This window comes from Acomys russatus, chromosome 19 (genome assembly GCF_903995435.1).
Source record: "Acomys russatus chromosome 19, mAcoRus1.1, whole genome shotgun sequence".
In the NCBI taxonomy this organism is placed as follows: domain Eukaryota; kingdom Metazoa; phylum Chordata; class Mammalia; order Rodentia; family Muridae; genus Acomys; species Acomys russatus.
The window spans coordinates 1,946,693-1,960,861 of NC_067155.1; the positions used below are offsets into that span (position 1 = coordinate 1,946,693).

At 48.8% G+C, this 14,169-nt stretch overlaps 1 protein-coding gene across 1 annotated transcript; it reads right to left on the reverse strand.

Annotated features, from left to right (window-relative positions):
- Nucleotides 1–4,101: 4,101 nt before the first annotated feature.
- Nucleotides 4,102–8,100, reverse strand: Tshz3 (teashirt zinc finger homeobox 3). Its single transcript, XM_051162180.1, has one exon. The coding sequence runs from the start codon at nt 8,004–8,006 to the stop codon at nt 4,866–4,868; it is 3,141 nt and encodes a 1,046-aa protein (XP_051018137.1). The 5' UTR covers nt 8,007–8,100; the 3' UTR covers nt 4,102–4,865.
- Nucleotides 8,101–14,169: the final 6,069 nt, after the last annotated feature.

Sequence of the window (14,169 nt, forward strand, 5' to 3'; positions counted from 1 at the left end):
ACTGAGGCATCCGGTGACTCGCTGCCTCCAAAGTGTGTGCTTCCAGGTTGCCCCTGCCAAAGATTACATGTGCTTTCTAATAAATCCCTAGAGAGAAAGGAGGTTAGTGTTTCTATTACCCGAAGAAAAACTCTCCAGTGGAGTGAAAATGATAATTTCTCCATTAGCTGAAAAGATAATAGCTATTATTTTAAAGTTAAAGTATTTATTATTAAAGAACAGTGCTGGGGTTCGCTGTTTTCATTTTTATGATTGCTTCCTGTAACACGGTGTTGTTTCCGCCCTAAATTATCAACAGAATAAAGCGCCATTATAGCGTTCCTATGCCTGGAACTGTGCAGATGAATTTGAATAAAATAAAATAAAATAAATCATTTAATTTTCTCTTTTTTTTTAAAAAAAAAAAGGTAACTGGAAAGTTTCTGGAACCCACGATCATTTTCCATCTGCTCCTGTGTCATCTCTCTTCACGGAGGTTCCCTCCAAATGGAGCTGGGCAGCGAATAGGCCTTCTGAACTTCTGTGTACCTTGACACACATTGTCACACTGCAGAGGCTAAGGGCAGTGAAGCCTATCAACCTGCAGTGATCCGGCTCTGCCAGGGAAGGCTCTGTGGGACGCAAAGGCTCTCACCTGAGCTCCTCCTACTGAATGCAGGGCGCTCAGGGAAGTGCTGCCCTATGGCGATGGATATATATACATATATATATCCTTTTGCAGAATGAGAAGTGACTAGAGACAGGTCCTCACCACAAATGCTCTTACTTTCACCTAAGATTTTGTTTAATTATAGAGTTCTTGCTGCCTAAAATTTAAAAGATACATCCTTGATTTTTTTTTTTTTTTTTTTTTTTTTTTTGCTAAATGTTGACTGCAGCGAATAGCTAAAGATGTGGCATATTGATTCCTTGTTGTGAATTGAGCTGTTCAAGCTCCATTTAAGATTTTCATCTTGCATGTAGCCCTGAGCACATCATAGCACCATAAATTAGTTAAATTGCACATTTATCACAAATGTTATTTTAAGACACTGCGTAAATGCGATGGCTGGAAGATAGACCACGGTACTACAGTGAGGCTGAGCTTGGGTGGGTGAGGTCAGGGTCACCTATGCACCTGGGATTAAAGGCCCCTCCCTCTGCACATCCACTCTCCTTCCAGGATCTGCCTGCAGACCTACTCAGGCACCAGTTCCACCAGTTACCCTGCCCCCCTTTTCTATTCACATCAGCCATAGACTGTGTGGGCAACAGCAGACCCAGCATTCGCTTTCGACGGTCTGCTTTCATTTGGGGGCTTTAAAAAGCTATGATCTGAAATTCTTCATGCATGTTGCCTACCCTGTTGCCAGGCCAGGGTTTGGTGATGCGGGGAGCGGGGGGGAAGTGGCCCACCTCCCAATGTTAAGTAGACTCTCTTTTTTGCAAAGAGAGGTTTACATTCAATATAATGCACTAACTTAGTAGAATTCACTGTGGGTTTCCGTCAGTACCAGTGGGCTGAGTCCAAGACGCCAACTGAGTATATCACTCACTACCTACCCTGACTATAAATTTCCACATCTCCCCCCTCCCCACCCCTAAATTGAACATCCCTGATAATAATCTTGGGGGAGGGAGAGGAGGAGATGCAGAGCGTTGGGCCCTTCACAACTGTGAAGGGGTGGGGGGTGAGAGGGGGGGCTGCACCATCACTCACACAAATCCCAGCTCCCTTCAAGCCACATGGGCCCTGGTGATGACGAGAGTGTTGTCAGTGTAATCTGTTAGATGCAGGACTTTGGATTCTAATAAACCGATGCTATATTTAACCTGTGAAAAATTCAAGAGTAGAAATCTGGCCTTCAGGATGCAAAGATGCAGAAGATACAGTGGGGATGCGGGGGGCGGTGCCCTCTGTCTCCTAAGCCAGGTTCTAGGACAGTGGCAGGTACCCTGCGAGGGAGAACATTAGTGTCCCTCAGCCTCCTTCACGTAGGTGCTAACGGGAAAGACACGGGGCCGGCCGTGCTGGAGGCGCGGAGTGGGGCAGACCCTGGACTCTGAGGCTGAGTCCTACCTGTGTGCCCAAGTCACGAGGCTGCAATAGAGCGCCTGTGTCACTACATGCCAGGAGCCCCGTGCTAAATTCCAGTGGAGTTCTTTCTGAAACCAGGAAAAGAAAAAGGGGGTGGGTGGGAAGGGAGAGATTACTGAGGGAAAACAGAGTAGATGGCACATTTGGACTTGCCTTGACAGAAAGGAGGGTGGGAGCAGAGGGAGAACCCGTGGGCGTGTTGCTGCACATTTTTGAAAGGGCTTAATTTAAATTTTTAATAAAAGAGTATCTCTTTTCTTCCCCCTTCAAGTTGAGGTGTTTTATGTATTACACGGATGTATCACGTTCCTCATTTGTATAATTCTAGGTTAGGAGCTCCGATTCTGCCTTGACTGCAAGACTAGTTTGAACATAGTAATAAAGGTATTTTACAGTGTTGCGCGACGTTCTCAGCATTTTGTTGGAGTGATTTGCCAGGGCCAATAAAAGCTTGTGATTATCATATAAACGCTTCCTGCCTCCACGCGCCACCCCCACCCCCCACCTCTCCCATCCGCCCCCCCACCCCACCCCGGATGGGCTTGGTCTCCTCCCGCCCTCTACCCAACCTGGTTATCTCTGGCTGCTTTCTCTTGAGAAGGGGCAGGTGACCCCAAAGTCTAGATGTCTGGTTCCCCTCTGCTTTCCGCTCTTTGAAAACCTTAAGTTACCAAGAATGAACCATCATGTGTAGAGTCTTCTAGAGACCCCCCCTTCAGCCTGGGAACACTATGGAAGGCATCGAGAAGGGAGACCAGCCCCACCCAGGACAGCTGTCCAATGTGACCCAAAGGACGTTCCGACAGTGGAGATTTTACTCTGATGTTCCTTGCCCATAGGCTAGATTTCTTTCCAAGTTTTGTCCCTGGGGGGGGGGCGGGGGGAGAAATGCTCTGCAAGCCTCTCCCCACTTTCCTCATGAGCACCAAAGTTCACTGGAACTCCCCTGATTTGCGCGCAGCCACCGACTGCCAGCACCTGGCAGACACAGCAACCGAGTCAGTCATAAACAGATCGCATACAATTTAATTTTAATGTGCTCGTTAGTCGTAGCACATCTCAGACATAATTGTGAACGCAACACAAAATTATAGCAAAAAGACAATTTTAATGCTGCCGTAGAAAAAAAGGGGTAGTATGAACAGTCACATCATGGTGTGCCGTTGACAACAACAAAACCGGGCACAGGGTGCGTAACGGTGTCTGTGGTGCTTACATGCCAATATTTTATACATAGGTTCTCGTACGGTGGCAGCTGTCAGTTATTTCTGCAAATTAACTGCCAGAAAGGGAGAACAGAATGGCTTGGCGAGCTGGTAACCCTGGGTTACCTTTCATACGCCTCAAGATAAAACTGCAGTGTGGGATCTTGGGAGAATAATTAGGAAGAACAAAACAAAGTTACCGACTGAAATTTAAAGAAAAAAAAAAAAAAAAAAAAAAGAAAGAAAGAAAAAGAAAGGAAGGAAGGAAGGAAGGAAGGAAGGAAAAAAGAAAGAAAAAAAGCATTCCACATCATGAACTAGCAACAGAGAGGGCTTATAAATAAGTGAAAGAGGTTGTCCCCACAGAACGCCTCAGGACGTTTAAGCAAAGGATTACAGTACAAACATTTTAAAGGCTTTATCAATGTTCAGGAAATACAGTACAAGTTGTTCATTATTTTTTTTTAATCTTTTTTTTTTAATCCTTTTCGAATAGATTTAACCCTTTGAGCACTGAGTTTACTTTGAGCATCCTTTAATTTCTAATAAATACCTTTAAGAACCATGTGCAAAATAGTTATGATGCCTGCCAGGGATGGATTTCCTGGCCTCGAAACAAATGATAATAGAACGCTAATAAATATGTATAATTTAAACATGAACCCTCTATCAATATAGATGTGCCGTATAGTAAAACAAACATCATACCTTGCTTTGAGATAATGCTTCTGTATACTTTATAAATGCTATCTGTGGTATTTTCTGTATAATTTACAACGTTTGCATGTAAAAAAAAAACAACAACAATAACCTTTAAAAAATAAAAAAAGAAAAGATAAGGAAATATACACTATACAGAGGCATGGCTTGTGCCCAGGGTATAGTAGGTACATAAATCACTTGTTATAAATGCAAGAAAAAAGGGTCAGTTAACCAGTCACATTTTTCCATAAGAGTTTGAAATCTTATACAATATATACATCTATGTTTCAATGTGAAAATAATATTCTTTTAAATTTTCAAGGCGTGTTATACCCCTGCAGACCTGCATAAATGGAGGTGCCTATTATTTCCTATAACTAAGCTGGTAAGGAGTTTAAAAACAGAGTTTCATAACATTATTATTATTCGTTATTATTTTGTTTTATTATTTATCTTTTTTTTTAACCAAATTAATGCAAAAGTGCTTCGTAGTACTCAGAGGGCTAAAGATGAAAGGGTGAGGAATGCCAGCACACCCGAGTTTCGTGGAAAAAAGTGTGCCTGGTTTCGTTACAAATGCTTAATTAAACTGTCTGTTAATGCATGCAGCTTGAAGCTTGGGGGGGGGGGGGGCGGGGATGATGCTCACAATTAAATCCCATTTATACAGAGTTCCAAACACTTAGCACTGCGTTTTAACCTTCGTCATTTTACCAGTAACAACAGCTGATTATATGCGCCTCTCTATTGAACACTGTACAGTCCTACCGAACACTCCAGCCCAGAACAGTCCTCGTCGCCATGTGCTGAGGACAAGGCGAGAGGAGCCTCAAGGTGCCTTCAGCGTTTCCCGCCAGTCATGTCCGCCCTGGGAGTCAAGGCTACTGCTTCTCCAGCTCAGAAACAAACAGAAGGTGGTCTTCTGGAGACTTCCCGTGCGTTTTGCTGAGGTGAAGTTTGACGGCATGCTTGCTCGCAAAGGTCCGATTGCAAAGCTTGCACTGATAGGAGGTCCCCAGGTCCTCCTCCGGGGAGGACGTCACCAGTTTTTCCGATGGCGACTTGGTTTGTGCTATCTGATTGTTAATCTGTTCGGTGGACAGTTTGGACAGGTCCCGCAGCCGGAAGCCCAGATGTGACTCTAGGTGGCCGATGTACGTGGAAGGAGTCCTGATTTGCGACGCGCAGTCGTTACAAAAGAACACGGGGTGGCCGGTGTCCAAGTTTTTGAGGAACTTCGTCCCACCTGTCCTCCGGAGCTGGTATTTCACGTTGGCCAGCCAGTGGCTGATGGTGGTCATGGAGAGCCCGGTAAACCTGGAGATGTGCATGCGCTCCTGGGGGCTCAGATCTGCCATAACGTACTTGCCCTCCGACGTCTGCCGGAGGCTGGCCGCAAACTGGGCCTGCAGGATCAGCAGGTGCTGGGGATTCCAATTTGACTGGCGGCCTTTCCTCTTCTGCGCCGGCGTCGACTCCTCGGCCTCTTCCAGGGTGGCCCCGTCAACGTCCGACTTCTCCGAGATGCTGGAAGGGGTGGACGATTTGGACGTGTGGCTCTCCGTCAGGTTCTTCAACATGTCCGATATATCTGACAAGGCGTTTTCGCGCAGCGGCGAGTTTGACATGAACGACACGACAGCGGATGTCTTTGCCGTTGTCGCCGTGGATGAGGAGGTTGCTGGGGATGTAGACGTGGGGGACAAAAGCCCTGAACCTAAAGAGCAACCTTTGTCACTCTTTCCCTTTGTCAGGTCAATGGGCTGGTCGTTGTTGGCGTGGTAGAAGTAGCGGTCCAGATGCTCCGCCTTCTTGGCCTGAAGAGGCGATGGGGTGGCCACGGCTGCCTTCTCCGCCAGACTGTTGCTCATCTTAAAGAGCATGCTCATGGGGTCCAGGGCAGGGAGGGAGGGCTTGGCCGCCTTGCCCAGGTGGATGTTCATGACCGACTGCAGGGCACTCAGAGGGTTCACAAAGGGCTGCTCTGGGGGGTGGTCCGTGATGATGGCCGTGCTACCACTGAGACCTCCGCTCAGGGGCTTAACCAGCTCCTTGCCGTTCTCCACCGGCTCTGCGGTGGGGCTTACCTCCTTGCAGGCATCCCTTGGTGGGCTGGGGCTGTTCTCCTGGCTCTTGAAGGCACCGTCACTGGAGGCTTCCATCTTGATGGGCTCGCTCTGCTCGCTGCCACATGGGGACGGCGTGGCCCGCTTGGGCGGCGACAGCTTGCCTTCAGGCTCTTTCATCTTCTCCTCCACCTTGGCGACTTTCTCCGTGACTTTTTTCACCAGTTCCTCCATGGCATGGAAGTTTGTCTTGGGCATGGGGGAGGTCTGGCTGCTGGGCGGAGGAGAGACCAGGGTCTGGGTTTTGGTGGGAGACACGATGTCGCTGTTACCGAACATGGGCTTCAGGGGTGTGCTCTTCCCCGAGGACCCCAGGGACAACTTCATCATGTTGGGGAGCTGGTAGGCGGCGTGGATGCTGGGATAGCCCCCCCAGCTGGGAGTGCCATTCTGAGCTTTGTTGATGGCGGACGTCACCGTGTTTTCGAGGGATTTAAGGATATCGAGTCCCCCCTTAGGGCTCTCCTCCAAGTCGTTTTCAGTCAAATAGTGGTATTTGGAAGAAATATCATATTTCTCCTCCTCCTCGCTGGTCTTGTCCTTCTCCTTGGGTTTCTCGTCCATGGCCGCTCTCTCCTTGTCCACTTCCTTTTTGACCTCCACAGTCAGCTTTGGGGACACACTGGCGGGTGTGTTGGAAGGGGACGTGAAGGTGGTGGCTGCCAGCGGCACGGACTGCACCTTCTCGTCCACCAAGGTGGTGATAGTGGGCGTGACGGGTGTCTCCATGAGGGGCTTGCCCTTCTTCATGGCCGAGTTTGTGACCTTGATGAAGTGGCCGGTGACCATCATGTGGGCCGTGAGCTCCTGGAGAGTGTCATGGGAGCTGCCACACTCCATGCACTTGAGGATCTGAGACTTGCGGGCCTCAAAGTGCCATGCGTAGCTGGCGCCGTTCTGGTGGCCGTACCGGTTATTTGGCGTGATGTAAGGGTTGGAGTTCTTCTGCAAAGCATCGCTGGTGTCGGAGAGAGTGGCTTTGGGGGTTCCGCCGGTGGAGTCAGGGGAGCTAGGCAGCTCCAGCTCCAGAGACGGTTTCTTCCGAGCCGCAGGGATGATTTTGGCTGCGACGGGGGTGACAGGTTCCTTGAGAGGCACTTTTTGGTAGTGTTTAGTTTTGATCATGTGGACACTCAGGTCTTGGAGGGACTCGAAGGAGTGGCCGCAGTACATGCACTTCAGCACTTTCTGGGCGTCTTCCTTCCCTTCCATTTCCAGCAGAGACCGCTTGCGAGGCTTGGACCAGCGCTTTGGGTTGTTGCTGTCCGACTCATGGTTGTCATCGCGATAGTGGCCCGTCTCGTTCATGTGCACCGTCAGCTCCACCAGGGTATCGTAGGCGGCGCTGCAGTCTTTGCAGCGGAACTTGCTGGCCCCGGTGAAGATGGAGCCGTACAGCTTGCTGCTCTGGCGGTACAGCTGCACGGTGCTGAACAGGCTGGGCTCGGGCAGCATGCGGCTCTGCGACACCTGCTGCAGGGTCTTTGCCATGGCGCTCTGGTGCCAGTCAAAGCTCCCACTGCCACAGCTACTGCTGCTGCTACTGCTGCTGCTGCTGCTGCCGCCTCCGCCGCCACCACCGCTGCCGCCTCCATGGTTCTCTGAGGAGGGCTGGTGCAGGTTGAGGTTGAGGTTGGACCAATAGGAATTGGACAGGAAGTTGTTGTACACGGCTTTCATCTGCTCGAGGCTGTCGGACACGGCGGTGTCCTCCAGCGGCCCCTGGACCTCCTTGGTCTCCTCCTCGTTCTTGATGGAACTGCTTTCAAAGTCAGCCATGCGGTCGCTGGTCTCGCTGATGTGGGATTCACTGTCCATTTCATGGCTGGAGAACTCAGCAGCGGGCGAGTTCTGGTAGCTGGGGCAGGCCTTGCTGAGCTCCTTCTCCGGGCACATGTACTTGGCTGAGGGTTCCCCATCGGCCGCTCGCTCCTCGGTTTCCAGGTCGTCCTGTACCAAGGCAGCTGCCTTCAGCTCGTCAGACACGTAGGCTGCCATGACCACAGGCGAGGAACGAAGAAGAGGAAGAGGAGAGAAAGAGAGAAAAAAGAAAAAGGACATCAGTGAGCAAGTGTGGGTTGTGCCTAGGGTACATTCTTGGCTCTCAGGGAGGCGGCAAATGACATGGGCACACTTATTTGTAAAATTAAATAGTTAAAATGTGATGTTTCTTTGGAGCAAAAAAAGAAAAAAAAATCTGCTCTTCAAACATAATTTGCCACCTTATTCTTCTCAAGGGGCAACAGCTTGAAATTAAAACTAAATTTGAAATTAATGAAGCACGTTCTGGAGGTGGCATTCACTTCTAAAGTAATAAATTACTTGTATCAACCTCAGAGACAGCAGTTCCTGTCTGTCAATTAATATGTCTTATGCTTCTCCTGCCTCTAATGCATTCCTTAACAGACAGACTCACAATTTAAATTAAGCAAGCTTTTCCCCCCACTCATTACATTTTTGAGGCTCAGTCTTTAATAAATATAAAGTACAAAAACATCAATAAAATTTTTACCGAGTAAAAAGAAAGTTCGTCAATTATAATACATTAAAACCAAAGATTGTGAGGTTTTTTATTTTCCCTCCTTTTCATTTTTCTAGAAAAGTGAGTCTTAGAAGAAGAAGAAGAAGAAGAAGAAGAAGAAGAAGAAAGAAGAAGAAGAAGAAAAAGAAGAAGAGAAAAGAAGAAGAAGAAGAAGAAGAAGCGAAGAAAAGAGAAGAAAGAAGGAAGAGAAGAAAGAAAGAAGAGAAAAGAGAAAGACGAAGAAGAAGAGAAGAAGAAAAAGAAGAAGAAGAAGAAGACGAGAGAGAAGAAGAAGAAAAGAAGAAAAGAAAGAAGAGAAGAGAAGAAGAGAAGAAGACGAAGAAGAAGAAGAAAGAAAGAAGAAAGAAGAAAAAGAAGAAGAAGAAGAAAAAGAAGAAGAAGAAGAAGAAGAAGAAGAAGAAGAAGAAGAAGAAGAAGAAGAAGAAGAAGAAGAAGAAAACCAGAGTAAGATTCTTACTAGGGGTGGGGGCCTGAAGTGTTCTGGGTGGGACAGAAAACAGGGAGTGGCGCTACCACCCAGCGCTGGCCCTGTTCCCACATGCTCAGCCACTCCCCCACCCCCACAGCCCCTCACCATCTTGTGGAATTATATGAGAGCAGGTTCAGGGAAATCGGTATGCAGAGCTCACTCCTGCTGTATAAATATATACAAGACCTGCTGTGGACCTTACAAATGTCAAAGTGTTTGCTCTTTAGACTACTCTGTCAATATTTACTCAGCACAAGCTCCATGGGTATCCTACAGGGAATCTGTCTTTCTGGAGGCCTTGGATTGGGGAATGGAGAGCCGGCAGCCATTCCTGAGCAGGTGGACAGCAGAGCCCAGCAGCTGGGAGTCATGGAAGAACCCCCACCCCTACACAGGGCCCAGAGCCCTGGGGCCACCTGTGGCAGCCAGCGCAACACTGTGCTACAATGTTTCCATTTTTCTTATGCTATACCCGGGTGGTCTTATCTATGCTCTGCGTGACCAACCCTGCATGAGCAACAGCTCTAAGTTACAGGAGAAAGGGGAGGTCTGCTGGGGTGTTTTTTTTTTCCCCTATGGGGAACTAAAGTGCATACGGGTGTGTGACACACACTTGTAACTGCGGCACCAGGGAGGCAGAGGCAACAGGGTGGGTTTGGGGCCAGCCTGTTCTACATAGTTAGTTCTAGGCCACCAGCCTACCTGAAGAGGTCTTTATAAGTCGGCTTCAAATGGTCAAGGCTAAGTGAGGGGCAGGGATATGGCACTGGTAATTGTTAAAGTGATTTAAAAAACAAAAACAAAAAATCAACGTTCTTAGGAAAGAAAGAGGTATCTTGTTTGTAGAACAAACAAGAGATTTGTTGCAGGTGAATTTTACATCATAAATTTTTTTAAAAAATATTTTTTTCTAATGAATTTGGCTCATTGAAAAGCATACAGCTACTCCGCCCAATTCCAGCAGCATCGCTCCTACGGCACCATCAAATCTGCATTTATTCCGAGCACCACAATTCCTAAGCTGAACCACCGGGGAGGGTTATGTTCGATGATGGTGAGATCTTGCATGAGAACGGGATCCCAGGTTCTAGAACAGGACACTGCTCTTTAACTGCACAGTAGGAAGCAAGAAACTTGACTATGAGTCAGACGACACCCTTTAGAAATGTCCAGAAGAGCTGAGAACGGTGGCCTACACCTGTCACCCATCCTAGCATCCAGGAGGCTGAGGCAAGAGGATCCCATAGGGAGATCTGTATCAACAAGGAACGGAAAAGAAGCCGGGCACGGTGGCGCACGCCTGTAATCCCAGCACTCGGGAGGCAGACGCAGGCGGATCGCTGTGAGTTCGAGGCCAGCTTGATCTGCAAAGCGAGTCCAGGACAGCCAAGGTTACACAGAGGACCCCTGTCTCAAAAAACAAAACAAAACAAAACAGGAAAAAAAAAGGAAGGAAGGAAGAAAACAGAAAATAGAAGCAAGCATGCAAGCAAGCAAGAAAACAGTAAAGAGAAATGGCCACCGAGCATGATGCTGTGGTGAGCCTGGACCCTGAGGCCATGCACTGACAGAAAGTGCAGGGGTCATCGCGTAGCCTGAGGGAGACTCTGCCTGCAGATCCAGCAAAGAACATGAGCCCTGAGTCAGAACAGAGACAGGCAACGTTGGTAACTATCCCCTTCATAACTTTCCCCAATCTGCAGAACATTCTAGAAGTCTCAACTCACAAATGCCTCCGGAGAGCCAATCTGGAAGAAGGTTGGGCTGGAGGCAAGTGACCAAATGTCAGAGTCGACCCAGTCTGGGGCCGACTGATGAGGGCTGTGCAGACAGCACAGCGGAGGCTGTGGCACCGAGTAGGCCCTCCCTTCAGAGGGCGGCTATAAAGAGTAACCTGGATTTCCTTCTCTGGAAACTCAGTGGGTGGCCCCAAGCACTAAGGAAGGGACTCTGCTGTGCAGTCTGGAATGGGAAGGACACATGGCCTGTGCTGCTGCCAGCGGCCTAAGGGGGAGCAGAGGCCCCACACAGACAAGGACAGATGCTCTCAGGATCTCAATGTGCAATCTCCTTGACAGAATAAAGTGTTTTCAAAACTTGGTCCTAAACCGGGCGGTTGGTGGTGCACGCCTTTAATCCCAGCACTCAGGGAGGCACAGGCATGTGGATCTCTGTGAGTTCGAGGCCAGCCTGGTCTACAGAGTGAGTTTCAGGACAGCCAGGGCCACACACAGAGAGACCCTGTCTCCAAACAAAACAAAACAAAACAAACAACAACAACAAACTTGGTGCTTTGATAGCGCTTCTGCTTTAGGGACTCGTGGCCTGAGACTGTAAGCTCGCCTGCAGACTAGGTTCCTGGGACCGGGTTGTTTCTGGCCTGAGCACTCTGCTTCTTGCCTGGCAATACGTGACTGGACTCCATTCTTGCCTCCAGGAAGGAAATGGAAATATCCTTGAAACAGGGAGCTGAGATAAATCCTTCCACCGTTAGACTGCTCAGGCTGGGGATTTCTGCCCAACGTGGAGAAATAAAATGAATATTGCAACCCAAGCCCCTGTGTCGTGGACAGGCCCTTCTTCTTGTGCCAGAGCACTGACCACCACACTCTGACCCGTTGTTTCCCCCTCTGGAGCTTGCGCAGAATTAAGAATGGGGGAGGGGGGAAGATTAATTCACAGGCAGCAATCACTATAGGACACTATAGGGAACCAGAAGCCAGCAGCACACACGGGGGTGTCTACAGTAGCATGGTGAGGTGGAAAAGAGAAAATGGGCAACTGTGGCAGGACTTGCCCGGCTCCCACGCCCTCCATGGACACATCTGCACCGTGGACAGCTATCTGAAGTCCCATTCATATATACGTCATTGCTGATGGGCCCAGCTCCTGTCTCATCCCCAACAGACTCTAATACTCTTTTAAGCGATGGACAACAGTATCAAGTGCCATCTAAGGACACTGTCGATCTTAACGGACATGATGTAAGATGTTAGTGTTGACAAGGAAACATGGCCACACTCCCTGGGGGGAGCAAAATCTGACCTGGAGGAAAAGGAGCAAGCCCTCATGCCAGGAAAGTCTGGGCTCTTGGGAGAGCTGGCCTCCCCTACACTCTAGCGCCAGCCTTGTCCAGACTCCTGAGGCTCCTTCGATGCATGTTGGCACACTTTTGAGTCAGGAACCTTACTACCTCACTGAAAAAGACCAATGGGTTCAGACCCCAACAGTGGGAAGTTTCCTTACACCGAGCCGAAGATGCCAACCATGGGTTCTTTGTTACAACGGACGCCCAGGGATAGGCACCACTCTGTGCTGTGCAAATCACCATACTCCTCCTCCGTCTAAGGACGTCACAGGCTCTTGACTTTTAACACCTTGAGAGCAAAGCACGCTGGCACACACCTACGGTCTCAGGTCTCAAGAGGTGGGAGGCTGGAGGACCAGGTGTTCAAAATCCTCAGCCACATACCAAGTTCAAGGTCAGCTTGTCCTATTTGGGTCCTGTCTCAAACAAACAAAGGAACAGACAAACTTAAGAAGAAAGCAGACAGACATAGGTCAGAGGAGTGACGGGGGTGGGGTGGGGTAGAGGGGCATGGGGGGGAATGGAGGGAGGAGAAAACTCATTTTCTCCACAAACCAGGAAGCAGCCTTGGTTTCCCTGTGTGTGTGTACAATACAGGGTACCAGTACAGCAACCTGTATGTCTCCTTCTTCTCCACGCTCATGTTTTATGACTTTTTGTGAGCAAAGAACCAAGAGTTGAGGTGTTCCTATGTCCTGTCTGGCACATTACTAAGCAGAGTCTCTGGGCGGGGGGGGGAGGTTGAAGAAACAGCTCCATAGTTACAGGAGTGAGCGCTGCCCTTCAAGGGGACCCGAGTTCAATTCCCAGTACCCACAGCAGGCAACTCAGAACCACCTGTAACTCCAGCTCCAGAGGACCCGGACAGCTCTGTGTTCTGTGGACATCTGCAGGCACACATGCTTGCACATGCACACACAGAATTTAAAAAAAAAAATCAAATCTTACACTTGATCTAGTCCAGTTTTCCCTTTGTGTTGGGAGTCATCAAACCCAGGGTCTTGCAGATGCAGGGGGGAAAAAATATCACTCTAATTCTTTTTTCTTTTTTTAATGTATTTCTCGTTTGCTTTTATGTGTGTGGGTTTTTTTTTTTTTTTTTTTTTTTTTTTTTTTTTTTTTTGCCTACATATGTCTACATACCACGTGCATGCTTTGTGCTTGTGGACGCCAGAGGAGGGCATCGGATCCACCGGAACTGGAGTTATGGGTGGTTGTGAGCCTAGGGTTGAATCTGGAGCTCTTAATGGCCAAATAGCCTTTTCAACCCTTTTTTCCTTTTTTTTTTTTTTTTTTTTTTAAATTTTTTTTTTAAAGCATAGGGTCTTGCTATGTCGTGCAAGCTGCCTCCCACTGAGGATCCTCAGCCTCCTCAGTGTTGGAACTTCAGGCTTGTAGCACTATGCCATGCCTTTGCCTTTTCCTCTTTGCATGGAGTCAAATTTGCAAAGTCTCTGGTTGCACAGAAAAATTTCCTGTCCTAGTTAACACCCTGGATACAGGAAGCCAGGCTCTCATGCTGGTGCAGTCCGGCACCCAGAACGACAGCCTTAAGAACTTCCTGCCACTCTCTTGCACGCTCACTTGACTCTTCCGTCGGTAGGTAACTTTATGTGCATCCTTATCTGAGTCCCTGCATCCCAGCCTGGTCTTACTCAGGGCCTCACTGGGGAAGAGGTTGGCCTGAGGTCACCGCCAGCTAGCTGCACAGGGTGCTATTAACAGCCTGGCAACGGCACTGGACCTGCCTCTGCCCCTTCCCATCCTAGCCTGGTGAGGGAAGACACCAGCCTGTCTTCCCTCCGCATGCCACATCCTTCAGTCTAGCACCAACACAAAGCGCCTAGACCGCTACAAAACAGCGGACGACCAATCACTTCCGGTGGGGGGGGGGGGGAGATACCCTCAAGACTGGCTCCAGACAAAAGCCCCAAATTCTCAGAGTAAACCTAGGACCCGC

What these genes read in the sequence shown, in the direction of transcription:
- Tshz3 (XM_051162180.1), bottom strand. Translation starts at nt 8,006, where the DNA reads ATGTGCCCGGAGAAGGAGCTCAGCAAGGCCTGCCCCAGCTACCAGAAC.